General features: G+C 39.2%; 2 protein-coding genes and 1 long non-coding RNA gene across 4 annotated transcripts; 2 read left to right on the forward strand and 1 right to left on the reverse strand.

Annotated features, from left to right (window-relative positions):
• Positions 1-629, forward strand: LOC113012905 (uncharacterized). Its single transcript, XR_003270776.1, has 3 exons — positions 1-102; positions 356-414; positions 534-629. It is a non-coding gene; the product is annotated as an uncharacterized LOC113012905 (long non-coding RNA).
• A 6295-nt stretch (positions 630-6924) lies between these two features.
• On the reverse strand, positions 6925-13721 carry idh3g (isocitrate dehydrogenase (NAD(+)) 3 non-catalytic subunit gamma). 2 transcript variants are annotated; one of them, XM_026154125.1, is made up of 13 exons: positions 13600-13721; positions 13322-13369; positions 13064-13075; positions 12194-12291; positions 11978-12093; positions 11779-11839; positions 11544-11676; positions 9524-9657; positions 9311-9413; positions 9077-9223; positions 8886-8980; positions 8719-8779; positions 6925-8234 (listed from the first exon to the last, which is right to left on the reverse strand). In XM_026154125.1, exons 1-13 carry the CDS (start codon positions 13678-13680, stop codon positions 8133-8135), a joined length of 1191 nt encoding a protein of 396 aa, XP_026009910.1. In that variant the 5' UTR covers positions 13681-13721; the 3' UTR covers positions 6925-8132. The 2 variants fall into 2 exon arrangements, with proteins under 2 accessions (XP_026009910.1, XP_026009911.1); XM_026154126.1 differs by lacking the exon at positions 13064-13075.
• An 86-nt stretch (positions 13722-13807) lies between these two features.
• On the forward strand, positions 13808-19939 carry fam3a (FAM3 metabolism regulating signaling molecule A). Its single transcript, XM_026154127.1, has 10 exons — positions 13808-14175; positions 14620-14651; positions 14735-14842; positions 15170-15193; positions 15291-15414; positions 15707-15765; positions 15870-15920; positions 16033-16117; positions 16722-16848; positions 17970-19939. Exons 2-10 carry the CDS (start codon positions 14639-14641, stop codon positions 18066-18068), a joined length of 690 nt encoding a protein of 229 aa, XP_026009912.1. The 5' UTR covers positions 13808-14175; positions 14620-14638; the 3' UTR covers positions 18069-19939.
• Positions 19940-21618: the final 1679 nt, after the last annotated feature.

Here is a 21618-nt window from a genome sequence, read left to right on the forward strand (position 1 = left end):
CAGCACAGTCTGGGATCACATTTTATCTATCATGCAGGCTGTTAGCTTGAGTGATTTTAGACTTATTTATACAAACATCTTGATGCATGCACAATCATACAGGTAAGGAAATCCCAAAAAGTTGTTTCTGTTTATTTGGACATAACGCTACAAATACTTTAAGATTAAATACATCCTGATGTGTAGTCCTATGTCAAAATAACATCATAGATTTTGATTACACATTTGTGGGCATGCATAGTGGTTAATGAATGTGAACAAGGACGCAAAGGTATACAAAAGCAATATATTTAGTGTGCAGTCTTTGTGAGTCTGCTGTGCAGGGACTAGAGCTGATTTCTGTATTATATTTCAGTGGAACATGAGATGGTGATGGGAAGAGCTGACAGGGACTGAAAGGTGCCAGTGCATAGGGTAACCTGATTGCCCCGACTTGCTACCATTACTATTAAATCCTGTGCCACTTGCTTGCAGCCGATCTCCATGGTCACTGTGCACCTGACCTGCAAGACCCACTCTCCCTCTTTCTACAGGAGGAAGTGTCAGCACAATTGAGTGGAGCAGAGCAGAGCAGGAGCAAAGACCCACACACTGTGAAACACTGAGAGCAGCAGCACCGAGCTGAAATGAAACAGGTACACGTGACAGTTAGACCTTTTTTGCAACACCAACTCTGACTCGTTAGTCCCAAAAGATTTGTTTTTGGGGGGGTTTATGGATAACACTGCAAAACACCATATTTCTGAGACTTTCATCGGTACACTGGTTTTTGAGCATGACGACATGTCTTCAAGCCCAGAAAAACAACATATAGTCTTGTGAGCAATAGTAAAAACCTGATTTTTATTAGAGGCCATCTTAAAAACAAAAAAACATTCGGGGGAGTTACATAAACACATAGCTCGTCAGAAGATTCTTTCCGTGATTTGATGTAATCGTTTAATGGTTAATAATTTCATTTTGGCAGGTTCACAAAGCGCAGAAGTGTTTGCTTTCTTGTACGAGCTGAAATGAGCCAGAACGCCTCACACTGAGCACCACGCGGACACAGCGTGACTTTGCATTGCTGGAGCGAGTGCAAGAGCTGAGGTGCACACACAAACTAAGCTGCTAGAACTCAAGCCTTCGGCTGAGTGTTTTATCAAGTAACAGCTTGCCGAAATTACAGCATGAGGTCATAATCTGTAAAAATCTGAAAAATGAAGCCATATGTAGAGAATATAGGCCATCAACAGTTGGCCTGTGCGCATTGTTTTTCTAAGATTATACAACCGGATGATGGGAAGCCACGGATAAGACAGCTGGGGGAATCTTTGAAGTGAGCAAATTAAGGGGCCAGGCAGGTATGCGCACTTGAAGGCCTGCTGAAAGAAACTTCAAATAAGCAGCAGCAGGAGAATGTGAGAAAAAAGTAGTCTAAGAGTCTAACCTTCACCCTAACGGGTATCATTCTTCAGGAAATGAACACTACACTACAAGTTTATAGCAGACCTATTACAGGGTAAACAAGCTGCATGTCATGATACATGACTTCGTCTGTTATTCCATCTTCATTCTTTCATGATCCTCCCAGCTGTTCCACAACAAACCTTCAAACACAGGATAACATTTAGAAATAAAAGCAGAATTATTAGATATTTCAATATTATTGCTTGAACAACTAAGAAACACTTTGAGTGATAAAAACTATCAACAACACGAGGCTTTAGAACTGTGAAGTCTGAGACGCTTACAGCTTCATTCGCTTTGGATTTACCCAAAGACGGGTTGACTGGAGCTATTCAGAGGTGGCAAGATAAAAGAGTTGATGGAAGCGCAGTCAATTCTAGACTGTTTTCATATCTACTTCATCTCATGTGGTTTCGCAGCAGGTCACATCTAGTATGGTACTAATTAGCCTGCTCCTGAGGCCAGATCTGTTCTGGGTGCTAGTTAGGACTGTACTGCTTCTTTTCAGCTGATTCGCCAGCATCAGATCTTCCCTAAATTCACTCCTACAACCATGGATCAATACTCCTGACAGAGAAAACTAACTTTTTAAAAAACACTTTTTTCAGTATATATATTCAGGTCTTCTTTGTATTGACTCAACGTAAGAACAGTCAGACGCCACGCATTTGAGGTTTTTTTGAGAGAACAGCATTGCCGGCCCCTTCAAATTTCATTTACGAACAGCAAGACGCAAGAATCCCACTGAGAAGTCACAGTGACGGCAGAAATATAATCAAAGTTAGGTTTTCTGGTGGATTTGCAGAAATCTGCTTTCATCAAGTCTTTTGAGATACTTGAGTGGAGAGAGTAGAGCAGACATTCAAGGCAAAGGAGGGGGTCAAAACATATATAAATCAAGAAATGGTGAAATATATGAAAGGCAGAAAAAGGGAGTGGCACAAGCAAAAAGCATGAGCCCTTCCTTTGACAGATGTATGATCTAGATAATCGCAGAAAGAACTTTGGTTTAAAACATGAAAAATGGATAGCAAATTTGTCATTTTGGGGAGTTTTAGAGGGGTAGCATGACATATTTAGATTCTTAATAGCATGTATCTGGCAACAGGTGGGGGAAGAACAGTCATTGTGTGAACTGTAAGCTGAATTGCAGAACATGCATGAGATTTAGTAGAATACACGAGTGTCACTGGGAAATAGGGTTTGTTTTGGCAACCAGGAGAACAGACTTTTTATAAGCTGGTGAACACAGAGCTGGAGGGGGAGTTGTCAAAGTGCCAAGATGCTCCAGTTTCAGGGGAGCAGAGTTGTAATGACATAAGAGAAGTGTAATGTGGGTTGTCAAGCATGCAGCATGCTTGCCTTGATATAATGCAACTCTAGCAACACCCCCTGAACCCTGAGCAAGGGCACAGACGGTAAAACATTTAATAGCATCAGAGATTAGTAGAGTAATCAACAGAGTGAAAGAGACTAGAAAGGGAGCGAACAGGAAACGCTGGCAAGAATGCCATGTATGTTTCATATGGAACAAATCGCACACCAGTAAACAATCAATTACTGCTTCTCGTCTCTTTCTTGCTCCTCATCTGGCTGTTTTTTTCTCTGATACAAGACAACAAATCAATCTTGTCAAAAAAATTTTTTTTTTTTTTTAAACAGCAAGGAAAATAAGCCAGCAAATTTATTATGAACATAAAACCAAGCAGAAATGGCTCCCAGGCTCTCTGTGCTCACGTTTTGCCAAGTTTCTCAGTGGGAGTGGGGAAAGCAATGCGTGAGGTACAGGAAAAGTGCTCAAGACATCAGGATTCTATTCAGAAACAATGCAGAAAGTGCCCCATGCTGACACTTCTTCATGCAAAATGTAACCACAGTGTGCCTCTGAGGTCAGGTCACAAAACTGAGAGAAGGGCAGTGCAAAGGGCTAAGATAGTGTAGCACGGGTGGAATTACTTTCTCTGGCTGGACCAAAGGTTACAGCGGTAATAAAAACATATGCAGATGTGCACACATAATCACATACATAAAATCAGATACTGATCATATCGGTATGCACATCCACTAGGACACGGCTATGCCTGGAGCCTTGATTTCCTCCCAGGGGATGAAACAAAAAACATTATGGCTTACAAATTAGAAAGCATGTGTGCTTTTCTTCAAATACTGTAAGTAACTATGGTTTGACTTTGAGCTCAGCGTAGTATCTCTTGTGTTTCAAGGGGAGTCAGGGTGGCCACCATAGTCAAAACTCCGGAAACTATGAGGTCAACATTGTGCTTGAACAAAGAGTCATCAAACTTTGTACAGATGCAAATTCATCAGGTAGGCTTAAATAGGATAAGGAGGAGAAACCACAGTCAGTGGAAAACACCTTATCAGAGCTGCAGCGATAAGAGTCATATGAGCTCACTCGGTGGCATTCTGCTGGTGTTAAAACCAACTGTGCAAAACGAATATATCAATTTTAAGCTCCTGATAAAAAGATAAGACCGACTCTAGTGATTTATCTGGCTCCTTTCATTCTGAAAGATAAAAGATGAAATTAACCAGCAAACTCCCTGATTATCAAACTGTATTCCTGCCCAGCAGGCATCACCCCAACTGCCTATTCTTCATTTTCCTTTGATTACAGATGTGGCTAATAAAAATCACAGTGGAAGTCCCTGTGACGAGAAATCCAAGAGCGACCAAAACACACAAAAAGCCAGGCCAAAGAAACAGAGAATAGCTGACCTCTGACGTAGCTTAATGTAGCTAAGCCATAGCTGATGAGCGGGGGAAAAAAGTCCCATTAACAGAGAACAGACTAGACTAGATGCAGCTGTGCTCAGCAGTGGCTGATCCGAGGCAAAATGAATGATTACGATCACCTGCACTGCAAAGCGCAGTAGAGCTGACGTAACGTTTCATTGACTGCACATATATTTGTGTGCGTACCTTTGCTTCTGGAAACGATAACCTAAGTAAGATAATGGGATACGTTAGGTAGGTATTAATATGGTTAAATTAAGATGCCAGAGAATTACTGTAAGTCAGTGTGTAAGCTGTGTATATGTGTGGACAGTGATGGGGACACATTAAGGACTGTGGAAATGATCTGAAGCAAACTAGGGCACTATCATGGGCCACAGGCTAATGAGCTCACATGTTTTAGAGCCAACGTCATATCACATGGTTTAACTAAAATTTTCAGATTAACATGCATCTTAAAGAGGTGGATGAAAGATATTAAACAAGGATTTCAAACACAGATGAAAAGGAAATGAGGGGGGAGGACGAAGATAATTATAAGTTGGTTAACCGGGCAGCAGCAGGAGGTTTAGTGAATATCAAGATTAAACATGCCTGTATTAGCAAATTAGCAAAATTTCTCACATTAGTGTGGCCGGCGATCTAGAAATGGATGGTGTGCACTCTCATTTCGTTTCCTAGCTTAGCAGGAAAACTGATATGAACGCGAGTTAGATTACAACAAAGGTTACCATGAGCCACTTCACAGTAACACTGCTCTGCACAAAGCTATGCTGTTCAAAAGCACCAGAAACTCCATGCCCCTCAAGTTAATTTAGCACTTTTAAAAAATAGTTTTAAAAACAAAAACTTTTTTGAGTTACACTGAAACAGATGTTTTAACCAATAAACAAGCACAAGCATACATGTGGAACATGTTAAGTATGAAAAATGATTTGAAATTAATTGAAATCTTACCTTGCATGTGCTTCTGGTTGTACACAGAAATATTTCCAGCAGAGTTTTGAGATATTTGTACGTCAGCCTAAACCAGGGGTCAGCAACCTTTAGGACCCAAAGAGCCATTTGGAGCCGGTTCCCACGCAAAAGAAAACACTGGGAGCCGCAAATACTTTGTGACATCTAAAATGAAGACTGCATATATTGTTTTTTACCTTTATGCTTTGTGTGAACAACTAAGGTGTGTTGCCATGAAGTGGATAATTTCATTTGAATGTTCTCACTGAAACTATTTTGAGATCTGTAGATTATTTCTAACCAAGGACAACGTTTCAGCACAGAAAAGATTGTGTTGAATTTTCCAAAGGCGATTATTGAAAATTAAATTCCACGCACCTCAGACACTGATCACCATAAATCTGGGCATTAAAAAGTAACCATTTTGATGGCAAGATGATACTTTATGTAATATGGTTGCACCAGCCTTTTACGTGCAGCGTTTGCAGCAAAAAAACCTACAGTGTAGATTTTATACAGAGTTCCTACAAGGTCTGAATAGTAGCCCATAAAGGTCAAATGTCTGGTGGTTTATTTCAACATCTCTCTCACCCCTCACAACACCAGATCATTTGCTTAATGGCTTTGGCTCCAGTGGAGGCGCCGAGAGGAGCAGCTCAGGAGAGGTAATAAGACGGACAGTGTCTAGTATATCGACAGTGATGAGGAGTGACGGGAGATGTAGTGAGGTAAAAAGCCTGTTCCCCTGAGAGGAACAAGACCATTCAAAAAAACAAAAACAAAAAAACTAGTTCAAGGTAGGAAACCTCGCACAAAAACTACAACATTTAAGAGTGAATCCAAGTAAAACGGAGCACATGTAAAAGTCTGTCCATCAGTTGTGTCCGTGGAACAGACAAAAATAAAGACGAAGCAAGAGATTTAAAGAGCCAACTGGCAGGAGTTAAACTACATGCAGCACATTTCACACACTACACATCTTGATTCCCTGTGACAAGTAAATCTAAAAAAGGATGTGCCTCATCACAAAGGATTTTTCTCCTCAGTATGCAAATGTGCACACAGGGAGAACAGCTTGTAAGTTTCCCACAGAACTGCACAGATGATAAATTGTCTACTATCACTACACTGGGATGTGCGCCTATGACTGGAGGCCTTGCTGACGATAGTGAGCTAAACCACGATTGTTTGTATTCTGTAAGCAGCAGGCCGGTGCTGTGCTAGATCTGCTGCCTCACAGGACCGGACAGTGTATCTCAAAGCTGTGTGAGCAGAGAATTTTAAATAACTGGATCAATCAGTGGCAAAGGGTTTGGTTCGACCACATGAAACTATAATAAATTGGTTTCTAACATTTTCAGGCAGTGATGATAGTAAAGCCAAAATCCTTCACATTTTTCTAAGAAACACGTGGTCTAAGCCCAAGAACCTGCTTCCTAGAAATTACATAAAAAAGCACAAGAATTATCTTAATATTCCCATTTTTATCCAACAATCTTCCTGCCAGATATTTTTGCATCCATGATTCCCCTACTGTGTTTACGCAATGCAGACAAAGAGCACACTGTGTGTTCTGCATATTGTCAAGACAGTGTATGTAATGAAGCACACATCCAAGCAGCTGTGAGTTTTTTGAGTGGCAGCTATAGAGAGTTGTGTTGCCACCTGGTGGCAACATGTAAAACAGCAACCTACCATCTAATTTTGAAGGTTAAGAAGTTGATGGAGCATGAAATTGTAAAACAAACAGAAAGATCAGCGAGCTTTTCTTACTTACTAATCTTTATCCCCAGCAAGAGGCCAGAACACAAAGCTTCAGAAGCACAGAGTCAAAGTAACAATGAGGCTTCCTCTTGAGCACATATCTGTACACTCAGTTGTCCATTTATGAGACACAGCTACTCAAAACAAATCCCAGTTATTAGAACAATCAGTATGACTTGTCAGCATAAAGCAGTACAGTTCTACAGACTCACAAATTAAAGCCTGAGAAATTATCATTAAAGCATATTAAACATTTCCAGAACAGGTTCAACAAAAAAAAAAAAAAGAACTGTTAAAGAAACTATTTCAGTGGACAACCTTAATTTCAGCTAGGCGTATCTAACAATCTGGCAGCTTGCTCTCTCTGCATTTATATCCAATTAGTTTCTAGAGTGCATGTCAGCCACGTGCATCCTAATCCTTCGTAGTACTCAAAATACGTCTCAAATATGCTGAGAATTCAAACCTCTCTTCAAAAGAAAGATGTTAAGACATATAATTACTTTATTGATTACATCTTATGCTCACACACATACAAACAAAATGAAACCATTCTTTTCATATCAGGCGTTATGAGCATTTTCTTGGACAGACCCAAAAACAACAGTATAATATTGTGATATCATCCCTAGACCAAAAAAAGCCATTATGGCACAAGCAGTAAAGTTCAGGTTTGACAGCAGTCACGCTCCTCTATAGTGTATCACCTCTTCAAAGTACAGTTGCTGTGATAAGAACATAAACGATGTAACAGGACATAATGGGCACTTTACATTTATATTAAGCATTAATGACATTTTGGTTAATTTAAAGTCTGTGATGTAATCATACAGTGAAAAATAAATAATGGCTGCTGCAGAAGGTATAGTGGAAGATGCGTGCCTATACTTGTATATTTAAATATCTAAAGTAGGCCCTTTCATGTTTCATACGAATCTCTAAGGAGATTCATATTCAGCTGAATAAGCTCCAGCAGTAAAACCGATGCTTGCAGGAGTGATAATGGAATTTTATCAAAACCCACCTTTTTAAACAGGTCATGTGAAACCTTGAAGTGAGAAAGCAGGCTCATTTGTATTGTGAACAGGTAAGTAAGCTGTGTGAAACGAGATGCTATGGAAACACGGACATCCTCTCTCAGAAGGTACACCTGTTTAAACTCAAACCACCTGATAAGAGCGTGGATGCGTGAACCTTCCCGGTCATTCTTACAGCTCTGCCGTGAACTGTCCTTTACTCTGGATGACCCTCATGACGGACTGCACCACCTCTGATGTGGTTCCTTGACCCCCGAGATCTGCTGTGTGCAACTGCAAATAAAGAGAAAAAAAAAATCATAAATAAGCTACAACAAACAAAAGAACAGGGTGCTAACAGATATGGTCCAAAATCCGTATTAAATTATTTAAGACCTTAACGTATGCTATGAAATCGTAGCACTGTGGATTGCATCTCATGCCGCATACTGTATTTGGATAGACGCTTTGTATTTTCTTTGTGCGTGCAAAGTGTAATCAGTTTCCCACAGTAACTAGTCCGATGCTGCACATGATCGGCAGATCAGGTTTTGGAATTTACTCAAGAAACAATCAGATCCCATAGAGTGTAGAGCTGCACAAGAGCTTTGTGAAAGGAAAAGGGGCACAATGCTGCTTTGTGTGAATGTATTGTGATGCCTTCTAGGAAGCATGCCAGAATTGTCACTGCGGCCTTAAATCCTATGTCACGCAACAATGGCCTGTGAGCTTCATGGCAGCGCGATAGGTGAGGAACCCATCAGTGAGGAAGGCTCACCCTGGTTTCGTTCATTGTGGTGAGGACTGCATTCCGGATCAGACTTGCATAATCATTAAGGCTGGAGACACAAAGAAGAAAAACATTATTTAAATATAATACAGTCACACCAATACACACACACACAGAAAACCAATGAAGAAGAATTTTTATCCGGAAAAGCTTACTTAAGGTGGTCCAGCATCAGGCAGCTAGCTAGCAGCATGGCAGTTGGGTTTGCAATGTTTTTTTCTGCAATACTTTTTCCTGTGTTTCTTGTGGCCTGAAACACCAGACAGACATGACTCATACATTTTCCATCCTTCAAAATTCTGAGAGAACTGTGTCCTACAAACCTATTCAAGCCTCCAACACTCACCGTTTCAAAGACAGCATAGTCACGACCATAATTGGCCCCAGGCACGAGGCCAGGTCCTCCCACCAGCCCCGCGCACACGTTGCTCACCACATTCCCATACAGATTGGGCATGACCATCACATCAAACTGCTGTGGTTTGGACACGAGCTAAACGACACAAATGGAGTTAAGTAAAACAAATAAAATCAGAAGAAGAACATTCCCTGGATTCCCTAAAATGTCATCATCTGTTACCTGCATTGTGGTATTGTCCACAATCATGCTGTCGAGTGTGATGTCTGGATAACCCGAGGCCACTTCTCTGCAGCACTGCAGGAACAAGCCATCACCGAGCTTCCTGTTGAAACAGAAATGCCACACTCAGCATATCCAGGACTAAGAAACTCACCGTAGTAAACAAAAGGCCAGACGTGTTTGACAGGATACGTTTCCCAAAAGGTAACTTACATGATGTTAGCTTTGTGTACAGCAGTGACCCTGCGGCGACCTCTCTCCCTGGCCAGTTTGAAGGCATAATCAGCAATCCTGATGGAATTATTCCTGGTGATAATCTTTAGACTCTCCACTACCCCGGATACACTCTGGAAGTAGGACAAGAAGACAACAACAAATGAAATACAGTGACATGAGTTTAAACTGTACTAGAAAGATCAATAAGACTGTAGTGGGAATAAAGTGTCGTCTCTAAGACTACGCGTAATACTACATAAAGTAAAACTTCTGTCTACAAGGTAACACTAAACATTGAAAAAAACGATTAAGTGCAACAAACACAGAACAAAATTAGCAGTAAATAAAAAATAATCATTTTAATTAGTACTAAGTGGTTAATAATATAACATATGTTTCTGTACAAATTGTAAAACAGCATCTATAACTGTATTGTGTAAGCAAACATGGCTCAACAACTACAGTTACTGTGCTCAGAAGTTTATATACATTCATCATAGAGAATAAATGTAACGGAATGATTTCTTTGAACTGTTCTGTTTTCCCAGGGTGGAATGATTGTATAGCATCCATCTTTAATGACTTACAAAAATAAGGATTGGGTGCACAGGTTTTTATTTAGTTTCTCTGATTTACATACGGCCAGAACATAAATATGGGCACAAATATAAACATATACTTAAATCTTTTAATAAGTGGTGCTGAATCTTCTTCAGTGTCTTTTAACTCGACAAGGTCAAGGAGTATCAACTTCTTTTTAGTCATTATGATTGACTACTGGTTCTTTCTCTTTACCAGAGCAAAAATGATTTGTCAGAGCACTCATTGGACTGATCAGTACTCTGAAAAAACTCACTGAAGATCTAAGAATGAAAACTGTAAATTTACACAAGGTGTGAAGATCTCTCTGAAGAATTTTAAACAACAGCAGATTCCAGGATCCTCAGTTCAAACAACTGTGCATGAGTACAAGTTATTCAGAGATGTCATCACTTCCACCAAGATCTGGAGGAAGACCCAAACCGTCACCCACAGGTGAGAGGAAACTGTTCAGGTACAACCACCAAGGCTCAAGCCTAACATGAACCTGAAACAGACAAATAACTAAGGGACAAATAAACAAATAATGGACTATGTTAGAGCCTGAATGTATACCTTTGACCATGTGTGCATTAGAGAAACTGAAATAAATTTGGACTTGTGCACCCAATTCCTTCTTTTTAAGTCATTAAAGATGTATGCTGTATAATCATTCCACCTTGAAAAAAAAAAAAAAAACACTTTGAAAGCCCAAAATGACAACATTCACAGTGTAAACCTCTGAGCACAGTGGTAGCTTCGTGCACAGCAGGTACACATCCCGGCACACCAATGCCCATTTTAGTCTGCTGTAGATTTGGATCTACAGCAGACTACAGGCTCAGGGGGTTGGGAAGTGTATCTGTAACCGGAAGGTCGCCAGTTCGATCCCCGGGCTCTCTGTCCTGGTCGTTGTGTCCTTGGGCAAGACACTTTACCCTACCGCCTACTGATGTTGGCCAGAGGGGCCAATGGTGCAATATGGCAGCCTCGCTTCTGTCAGTCTGCCCCAGGGCTGCTGTGACTACAACCGTAGCTGCCTCCACCAGTGTGTGAATGTGAGAGTGAATGAATAGTGGCATTGTAAAGCGCTTTGGGTGCCTTGAAAAGCGCTATATAAATCAAATCCATTATTATTATTATTATTATTATTATTAATGCAGGATTTTCATGTTTCTTTGCAGCCCAGAAGTCTTATTTAGTTTCAGATAATCGTATTTTATCTGTTGCATTCTGAAGTCAATATTGTCTATATTAAATTCTATCATATGACCAAATCAAAAGATTTTGCACAGTTATTTTGATTTGGAAAATTAATGATGCATAGATGGCACCCAATTCCCTTTTCTAAAAAGAGACAGATAAGAAGTGTTTAAGGGACCATAAACATGTTTTTCAGCAGACAGTAGTATTGATTGTTTTTCCTCTTGCGTCTGACCTCATGCTCCAGACTGCTGTACTCTCCCTCTGTGTTCTCCCTGATGATCATGATGTCAATGTTCTTGTGGCGAGTCTGGACCCCGGGGAGGGACTGACAGTGCATCACATTGGCGTACAGGTCCAAACTCGTGCTGGTAGTCCACACAAAAGACCAAATTACGTAAGAAATGAGAGCTATTTCACACAAAAAAATGACCCTAATCTAGGAAACTAAAGATTTCATCTAAACTTACCGCAGCACATTATTTCTGGATTTGACAGACGCTGGCAGGGTATGTTTGGTTTCTATGTTACCTATCAAAAGAGGTAAGCAGTTTCACAGTTACTTTAGTTCAACTGTCTTATTAAAAATTATACTCTACTTACAGCTATGTTCTGTTTTTCATGCTTTCATACGTTGATCGAAAAAAAAAGAAGAAGCTGTTTGCTTACCCTTCAGGGCAACTCCATTTCGCCGGATGGCAGTGATGGCATTATTCATGTCATCATCGGTCTCCAAAGCGGAGTTGACATTCACCATCTCAAAATCAACTGGCACACAGGTGAACCTGCAGCACAATGTTCACAAACCACACAATGGATTCAATTCTTATGTGACTGTAGATGACATGTAATCACTCAACAGGACTGAGATTCAATCTAACCAACCTGAAAACTTCTCTGACATGATTGAGAAGCTCTGGACCGATCCCATCACCAGGTATGAGGGTCACAGTGTGCCTGCCTCCATACTTTGCTGGAGGGGGCTGGAAGATTGTTAAATGCCAAAGAATCAACTTCAATAAATAGAGAAAATTGAAGGTTTGGCACCTTTTAAAGACAGATCATCCACTACAGTAAACATATGTTATGAAAAAAAAAGTTTACCTTTCTAAGTCTACAAATAATCTCATGAAAATAAGGTACACAGTGAATTTGATAGTTTTTGGTATCTGGTGTCTGCTTATGTCCACATTACCAATGACATAATAACAAATAGATATGGTGTAGTAATGTTCACTGTGGTGGGTTGACAATATCATGCAATACTTTAATACACAGAAGCAGTAGGAATTCTGAAGTCAAAAGAAAAGAATAATAGTAATAGTAGTAGTAGTATTAATAGCAGTAGGAATTGCTGAAAATGCTGACAATGGACACAGCTTACAAATCACTGGCCAAAAATCAACCAGCACATGTCCAGAGCACCAAGTAAGTATGTTTGAGAGATTATTCTCAGGCAGTTAATAGTGTTTTTAGGTTTGACAAATATTTAAATAGATTTGATGATGTCATTACTGTGTTTATTATTGTGACTCAAGATGGTTAGAAATTCCAGTTGAAATTGATGGTAACAAAATTTCCATGCATCCATGCAACATGATGTTTAAAAACTGTTATATTATTTTGATCATGCTAGTGTTTTTATTCTCATCACACATCTTTTTTCCTATATCATAACCCCGTTATAGAAAATATTCTCGTTTAAGACATGATGCAGTGAATTGCAGTGAACCGTGTCACGAGTCAGCTACTTACAATGTTTTCTCCCTGTTGTTGAAGGTGAACAGAGGAAAGCAGAAGGACAAGAGTCAGTTTGATGTTTAGAAGAACAGGTTTGGTCCAAATAGTGGCAAACAGAGTAGTGTCATAACCTTCACCCCACAACAAAGTGGAAAAACACATATACACACACACACAGTTACACACAGTTCAGTTACACTGAAAAAGACAACTTCCAATGCAAAACAGCCCGGAAACTGACAACAATCCCATGTACCGATCTGACTCACTCACAGTAAGCGAGGTCTTATTCCGGTGTCTGATCAAAGTTGTTCCAAATACCTGGAAAATACAAAGTGCAAATGATTTAGAGCGTGTTTTTAAATGGATCCCGTGTACGGATGCCGTAAAACCTGTGACCAACCCACAGATGTGGAAAAGCCCGCTAGCTTTGCTAATCAAATGATGTTAACAGCATGACCTTGTGTTAAAAAAATTATAACGGAGTTTAAATTAGAGCCACGCAACACCATTCACAAGCGAAAGAGCAAGGGCTGCGTGTCTTGTCTTACTTTAGCAGTGTTTCCAAGGCGTCCAACCCAGAAAGGATTCATTATTTTGGACGCGGAGAGTACGGCACTGTGGGCAGCCATCTTGATTTTGCAGCGCTGGTCGCGTGTTTAATAAGAGGAGCAGATGTGCCGATGTGACAGAAAGACTGTTCCTTTTTTTATTTATTTAATTTATTTTATTATTTCTTAAGTGTGATGTATATTGTAAGAATTTGAGTAAAAAAAACAAAACACTAAAAATAATTTTTAGAATCTTTTTTTTGGTCACGTGAGCCACTTCACGCAGACTCTGTACTGACGGGTTGAGGTCCGTGGAAAAGGCTCGGGGTGGGCTGTAGGTTATATCCGGAAGACAAATGGGCTAAATTAAACCAGGTCTTTTTCCATGTTCGTCGAAAGAGGATACCAACTTCAGCCTGTCTTCTTACTGAAAGCGTATTTATGTCAGGGACGACTCAATGAGGAAACAGCGCAAGAAATAGCAAAAAGTCCAGGGTGACAAGAGCAACAGCTCCTCGTTACTGTTCGTTACAGCCGGGCAAAGGCGGCAAAACAAGGCGATCCTCGCTTGTAAAGGTAAACAAGTGAACTTTTCCGGTTCTAATTCTAGTAGAAATGTAATTGACAACATCGCTAAGGGTTCATTCTTCAGTGTCTCGTCTCTGAGATTGTTTGGGTTCATTTTAAAACCTTTAAACGTCATCTCTGCAGAGCCATTTTGCAGGGCCACTGTAAAAAAAATTAATAAATAAAAACATAAAGCTAGGAAGAGAAACGTCACACAGAGGAAAAATACCCTTTTAAATAATTTAAAATAATTACATTTTTTATTCATGACTGTGTTTCTTTCAGATTTTATCATCTTTTAAAACTAAAGGTAGACTACAGGCAAAGACTATAATATTTGGTATAACTAGAAGCTGGGAAATGGTATTTTAAATAAGAACGTTTTACTAAAAAGTCTCCTGTCTTGTTAAACTACTTAAGCCACTCTAATGTCAATGCTTTTCTTCTCCCCAGGTCTATGAAAGAGTGAAGCATGAGATTAACAGGTGGGTTGATATTTTCAATGGGGATTTATTGATAAACCCATATGTTTCTGGCCTGAGCTGATGTGTCCTGATCATTGTGACAGGCCCCCTGCGAGCTGTGGCTGTGGTGCTGCTGGTGGGTTTCACCTGGCTGCTGGCAAACACCTTATTTGGAGGGGAGAGTGCGTCCTCTGTGCTGCATTTCTTCAGCGGTAAGAGGAATCAAGCGGAAACCAGTTAACTGACAAGCAAATAAAATTTACCAAACATGGACGAAAATATGACTTTACACGTTGGATTGTTAGGTGTGTTTTATGCGAGTTAAATCTTTTGTGTTTGTATTGCTAACTGGTCAAAACAAGCAGTTGTTAAACTGCAATCAGTTTTTAATGTGTCTGCCATCTTAGTGACGAAGCTACAGACAAGTTATGTGTGTTGGTTTAAAGTTGATGCATGTTTGATGGCTGGATTTTCGGAATATAACATTGGTAAGTTTAATCAAGAAATCAGTTGTTTTTTGTTTGTTTGCTTTTTTTCAGGTACAAGTGAAGACGCAACACCAGGTAAGCAAACTGTACAGCATAACCTTACTCATTAATTAATACTTTCACAAAGTTGCATTCTTATCTTCCTTCTTATGATCAACATGTTTTTTAACAGAACCCCACCCACGAAAATATAAATGTGGACTTTCAGCCCCTTGTCCTCCAAAACATCTGGCTTTCCGTCTGGTGTCTGGTGCTGCCAACGTCATTGGCCCTAAAATCTGCCTAGAGGACAAGATGTGAGATTCAGTGTTAATTATTTCTGGTTCTTCATCTATGTCTTTGTCTCTCCTTAGTCCCTCCTTTTCCCCCCTTTTTTTTGTTTTGTTTTGTTTTCACACTGTTCTGTTTTTTTCCTCTGTGCTGTCATAACCAGGCCTTCAAGCCTGTCTGGGGAGCTGAATGCAAGTATTGTTTCTTTCTGCTGGTCCCTCTCACCGTTTTGCCTGTTGTCTTGGCCCATATAAGTGTTACATAGTGTGAATAAGAGTTTAAATAGCTATGTATAAGCCTTGTGGTTTTGTCTAACAGGTTAGTGAGCAGTGTGAAGAACAATGTTGGCAGGGGACTAAACATAGCCTTGGTGAATGGTAAGACTCTTATTCTTCACGTTTTAGCAGACTATATTGTTTTTGTTTTTTAGCTCCTTTTTATGGTGCTGTTTTAACATTTTACTGATGTATCTTTGCTCCAGGGGTGACTGGCGAGCTTTTGGAGACGAAAACCTTTGATATGTGGGCAGGAGGTAATAAAAACCAGACATTAATGTTTAATATCCTGTAGTCCTGTAGTCCATACACTTTGGCAGTAACAACCCATAAACTGCACTTCAGATCTCATTTGATGCTCATTTTCAGATGTTTCTGACCTGTTGAAGTTTCTCCGGCCTCTTCATGAGGGAACACTTGTGTTTGTGGCCTCCTTTGATGATGCAGCTACAAAGTAAGGATTTGTGTTGTGCTCCCAGTTCCTCCCCTTTCACATTAGCCAATTTTAATAGAAACCTGGGAATAGTTCATATTATGAAGTATTGTGTTATAAATATTTAGTAGAGTAAAACAAAGAGGATTTTGCCTCATGTGCTGTCACATTTTCATGTATTTAATTTCTGCTATAAAATAAATTTGAATGCATTTATCTGGGAAGCCTAACAAGTTAAACAGTCACTGAGCAGTGCAAGGAAGAATATATGATAATGTGACAGTGAATGGCAGGCTTGACACAAAAGTTTTTCACCTTTTAAGATTTATCGGGGGTGCTACATGTGAACACCGACTTCATGATTCGATTTAAATTAGATTTACAAAGTGTAGAACTGAATTAAATCAGACTGATTCAATTAATTCTTGATGTCTTGGATGATGGTTATTAAAGTGTTCATGATGAGAATTTATTGCAGAGACCACCATATCTTCCTTATTAAGCAAATGGTGTTTGTAACTTTGTGGTTTCCTTGAAATAAAATTGTGCAGAGAGCATGTTTAAAAAAACCCTCTAAACTTGTTTGTTGTCTTTGGTTTTTTGTTTGTATTTTTCACTATGTCAGGCTGAATGAAGAGTCTCGACGGCTTTTTGAGGAGCTCGGGAGCACAGCTGTGAAGGATTTGGCCTTTAGAGACAGCTGGGTGTTTGTTGGAGCCAAGGGTATTGAGAATAAGAGTCCCTTTGAGCAGGTTTGTTCCTTTTACTATTAGTGCTGATCGAGGGCTGAAGGTGGAGTCGGTGTGCTGTCTTTGATGTGACGCCAATGTTCAGTAGAAAATATTCTTCCTGTGCGACTAGATCACAGTGCAACTGTCACAACAGTATTACAAAACAGCATTATCTATAACCACAGTTGCTACAGATTTGTAGGCTGCACATCCATGATGTATGTTTTTCCATTCAACCACATCCCAAAGGTGCTCTGTTGGATTGAGAGCTGTGACTGTGAGACTAAGACTGCAGAGGCTCTGTTTGCACTAAAGGCCAGCACACGACCACATTCTGAACTGTTGATACAAAGCAGGATGGATTCATGTTTTCATGTTGTTTACGCCAAATTCTGGCCCTACGGTCTGAATGTTGCAGCAGAAATCGAGACTTATCAGACCAGGAAACATTTTTCCCATCATCTATTGTTAACTTAATGTCAGTGACCCTGTGTGAATTGTAGCCTCAGTTTCTTGTTCTTAGCTGACAGGAATGGTACCCAGGGTGGTCTTTTACCACTGTAGTCCATTTTCTTTAAAATTCAACTTTTATAGATCCTCTTCTGTAAACCTGCATTTTAACAAGTCATAATTTAAGTTAATGCTGCATTTCTACAATGTGTCAGTTCTTCTCTGGCGTCGAGCTGCTGAGGAAAATCCCAGCAGTTTCTGAAATACTCGCAATGGCCTGTCTGGCACCAACAACCATGCCACGTTCAATGTCACTTAAGGCATCTTTCTTTGGGTTTCAGAAGTTTAAACATTAACCTGCTTTAAAAAAAAAAGATTAACCTACTGAAGTTTAAAGTTCAACAGGTCGTGTTGGCCATGGTAGCAACTCTGTACCTACATGCTTGGTGTTGCTGCCATGTGATTGGCTAATAAGATATTTGCATTTTTCATTTGATTTAGGGTTTTTTTTTGCATCTGGACTACCACATGATAATGCAGATTTTTCTTTTTTTTTTTTTTTGGGGGGGGGGGGGGGGGGTTTCAATGGCTGTTCAGCACTCTGTGTACAATTATTCAGCAGCTACTGTGCTATAGGAACCTGATCCCAGTCTGTTTTGCTGACATCATTTACGTTTGTCTTTCCCCCTTAGCGTATGAAAAACAGTAAAAGCAGCAACAAATATGAAGGCTGGCCCGAGTCACTGGAGATGGATGGCTGTATTCCTCTGCGGCCACCACTGGAAAGTTAACTCTGCCTGGTACCCCTCATATGCATTGCAACAGAACCTGGAGGAACTGTCAGAAGGTCCAGGAACTGCTTAATGGGTGACAAAATTAAAGCTCTGGACCACAAATAACTTTTTTATTTGTCCTCTCATGGCAGAGGCATGAGCTCAGTGCAAAGATCGTCTTGACTTGATATATTTAAAGTTGCTGAAACCTGCTGTAGAGGATTTCTGATTTAAGCTTTGTGAGCCACTTTTGAGCTGAAGTAATGCTTTGGAATCAAGTAAGATTATGTTAGGCTGTGGGAAACTTCAAAGTCCAACTCAGTGTTTCCATTATGAAAATTACTGCACCTGAGAAGAAAAAAAAAGATATGGAAAAGTTAGTAGATCGAGGCAGCCCTATACTCTCACTATGCAAATGTATAGAGCTTTTGGACTTACGCAATTCCTCTGCTTCCGCTCTCACATGAAACAGTTTGTCAGTGTACACAGCTTTGATGAGAGGATGAAGACTAATTATCTTGTTGGTTATAAAAACCAATGGACAAGTATGGATTATAGAAAGAGCTATCAGGTGAACTCAGTTGTCCTCCAAGTTTTATGTCCACATATATAAGGCTAAACTTGTGGTTTCCTTTAAGTTTCTATAAATGTATTTTTTTCCGTTACAATAACAAAATCAATTGATAATAATAATGTTGACTGATAATGAATGTTCTGCTAGGGTTATGAGTGTGATGGCAGATGGAGAAAAGAGAGAGTGAGCAGAGATAAAATGCACAGGCTTTAGGGCTGGGTAAATACACACACACACACACACACGCAATGTGTATGATACTTATCAGGGAAAAGAACGTGCTGCCAGCTAGGCTGCAAACTTGCCAATGACTTAATTCATAGTGCCCTCTGTACATATTTTCTTACATTTCTTTTCCAGTAAGGCACCGCTTTTTTGACATTTACGGTGTGATTTATTCACTTCAGTCATCACCCAGGTATACTTTCCCTGAGCGCTGGAAAAAAATCTTACAGGAAACACTGCAAGTGTCAGATAACCAAAGTGTAACAGTGATGAGTGGATGAATACAGCTAGAATAGGTCTTCCAAAGCCATTGTTGGAAATAGGTACATTTCTCTCTCTTCAGGACTGCCTATAGGTTTGTTTTGTTTTTTGTACTTGAGCAACAGCATAGATAAGTGTTTAATACTATGATGTAGAAAAAAATAAACATCTAAGTTAGTGGTTTCATGCTGGAAACCCTAATTCAGAGTAGAAAGAAAAACTGGGTCTGTGGACGTATTTTATATTTCATACTTTAATATGTTTTTGTTGTGTAATGTCAAATTCATTAGTAATAGTGCTTAGCTGCCATTGTTTCCGTAGAACATGATGTACACTAGTTGTTGCTCATCACAAGTTTACAGTTTTGTTTTTTCGTCTGTTTTTTTCTTTTTAAAATTAGTCTTTGTCATTGTCCTTTAATAAAACTATTTATTTTTAAATACTTAAACAGAAAGCAAACTATTTGTGTGGGTTCATCACAACACTGCCAGTGGTTCTGAAGCTGTCCCAGGCCTGCAGGCATCTTTACACTCTTTGCTTTGCTTAAAGATTATTGGTATGGTTATTGATTGTTTTTTTTTTTCTTTCTTTTTATGTTGAACGGATTAATTTTGCTTCTTGAAAGTCTAATATATATATATATATATATATATATAAAGTGTAAAGACCTAGTTCTTCTCTATCGCTCTGTATGGTTAAGTCTGTTTCAGTCGCCTTTCTGAATTAGGTTGTGCTACCAAAGTGTAATTTTTTTTTCTACAAAAGATTACAGTCTGTGCTTTTATTGTGACGACAATGATGATGAATAAAGTATGTTCTAATATCAGTGTGTTTTTGTTTTTTTTTGTTTTTTTCCCCGTGGGCCCTAATATTGAGTCATCTGCCATGCTTGGAGAAATTCACCAGAGGGCGACAAAAGGCAAAGTCTCACTGGGGTTACTCAGTTCATCCTGCTGAAGGCATTTGCTTCACTAAGCATACGCTCTGCTGGGGATAAAAGCTTCGGACTGAATGCACCGTTTCTGCTTTGACGGAGTTCAGTGACAGCAAAGAATCGCGATGGTCGTTGAATCGGTACACTGTAACGTAGTAATGTCAAACACGATCAATTTCATTGTTTCATTGAAATGTGTTATGAGGCATTCAAGTCGTGGGAGAAAAATCGTGAATTCGCAATATGCGTTATTTGACGTTCAAAGGCACAAACTGGGGTTGAAAACCTGAGGTAGAAGAGCAAATCTGCACCCCAAATGCCTGACTTCTATCTTTTAGAATTAGATTGGGAATTGTTTTCACTGTCACAAAAGTAGAACTAAATTTAGTGCTGGATAGAGACCGGAAAGACTTTTTGCTCTCGTGGAAATCTTGTCATTAGCGTCATACCTTGCAAGAAAAACAGTATAACATGGATGTATATGCATGCATGTGTCCATATGCAGTTAAACGAGTAGTATAAACTAATTTTTATATTCCACTATTGCATTAAAATAAACTTTGAGGTACTTGAGCATTTCTCTTTAATAGTAAGTATTTATATTAAAAGCTACTTTGCGCTTGTACTAAGGTGTGTGTTGTGGATGTGCAATATCGTACTTCTTATCTGATAGTTAGAAGTTTCTATTTTAATTTATATGGATAATGTGGTGAATTGTTACAGAACAGAGAATGAAAGCTATAGTTAAAATCAGCTTCACCTTAACCAACTAATTGCAATGAAAGCATGAATAATGTGATGCAGGCGTGTCAAAAGACTCCAATCCGACCCCAATAAAAATGTTGGAAAACACGAGAAAGGCATAAATTATGGACTTTTAACTGTATTTTCATATAAGTTTTACAGAATTATCTTTACTGATAAAGGCCAAGCGTTTGCTCATTCTTGCTACACCAAATTCATAAAGCAATACATTATTTTTTACGACAGAGATAGAAATAGAAATTTATAGAACTATCTGGGGTTTCGGGGGGGGGGGGCTTGACACTTTTTTCTTTTCTTTTTTTTTTTAACTATAGCAGCATTTATATATCATAAAGGGAAAAAAGCTGTCATGTTCTGTTGAAACTGTGCTTCTTTTTCTTATATAAAGACATCCTAATGATTCAAAGTGGGATGTATGTACGAGGTAACGTGAGTTAGTCATTCCTGATCTAATGTATCAAATGAAAGTATAACATGCACATGATTTATTTAGAGTTTTCAGCTTTTTAAGTTTTTATTATTTTACCTCTATTCATGCTTTTGGTTTTAAACTTCAGATTTTTAATTGAGAAATTTCTTGTAGTTCTACTGAATACTTCTTCCACGAAAAGCTAACAAACACACATATAAACATAGTGTTTGAATTAATTATTTTTTATAATAGTATATAGATTTATGCAGCCGTGTCTCTGTCAGTCACACATAATGTTTCAATTGCCTTTGCAAGACCGCTGAAAACCCTGCTTCCTCCCCTGAAACAGATTTTTTACGACGAGCATTTGAATGCATCACCATATCCACACGATAAA

Source organism: Astatotilapia calliptera, chromosome 20 (genome assembly GCF_900246225.1).
Source record: "Astatotilapia calliptera chromosome 20, fAstCal1.2, whole genome shotgun sequence".
Taxonomy (NCBI): Eukaryota; Metazoa; Chordata; class Actinopteri; order Cichliformes; family Cichlidae; genus Astatotilapia; species Astatotilapia calliptera.

What these genes read in the sequence shown, in the direction of transcription:
- idh3g (XM_026154125.1), bottom strand. Translation starts at nt 13,680, where the DNA reads ATGGCTGCCCACAGTGCCGTACTCTCCGCGTCCAAAATAATGAATCCT. An exon ending in CATGTCAGAGAAGTTTTCAG is followed by an intron (nt 12,094 to 12,193) that starts GTTGGTTAGATT and finishes ATTGTGCTGCAG; the next exon opens with GTTCACCTGTGTGCCAGTTG. An exon ending in CCACAATGAACGAAACCAGG is followed by an intron (nt 8,235 to 8,718) that starts GTGAGCCTTCCT and finishes CTTTATTTGCAG; the next exon opens with TTGCACACAGCAGATCTCGG.
- fam3a (XM_026154127.1), top strand. An exon ending in AAACATAGCCTTGGTGAATG is followed by an intron (nt 15,766 to 15,869) that starts GTAAGACTCTTA and finishes TCTTTGCTCCAG; the next exon opens with GGGTGACTGGCGAGCTTTTG. An exon ending in ATAAGAGTCCCTTTGAGCAG is followed by an intron (nt 16,849 to 17,969) that starts GTTTGTTCCTTT and finishes TTTCCCCCTTAG; the next exon opens with CGTATGAAAAACAGTAAAAG.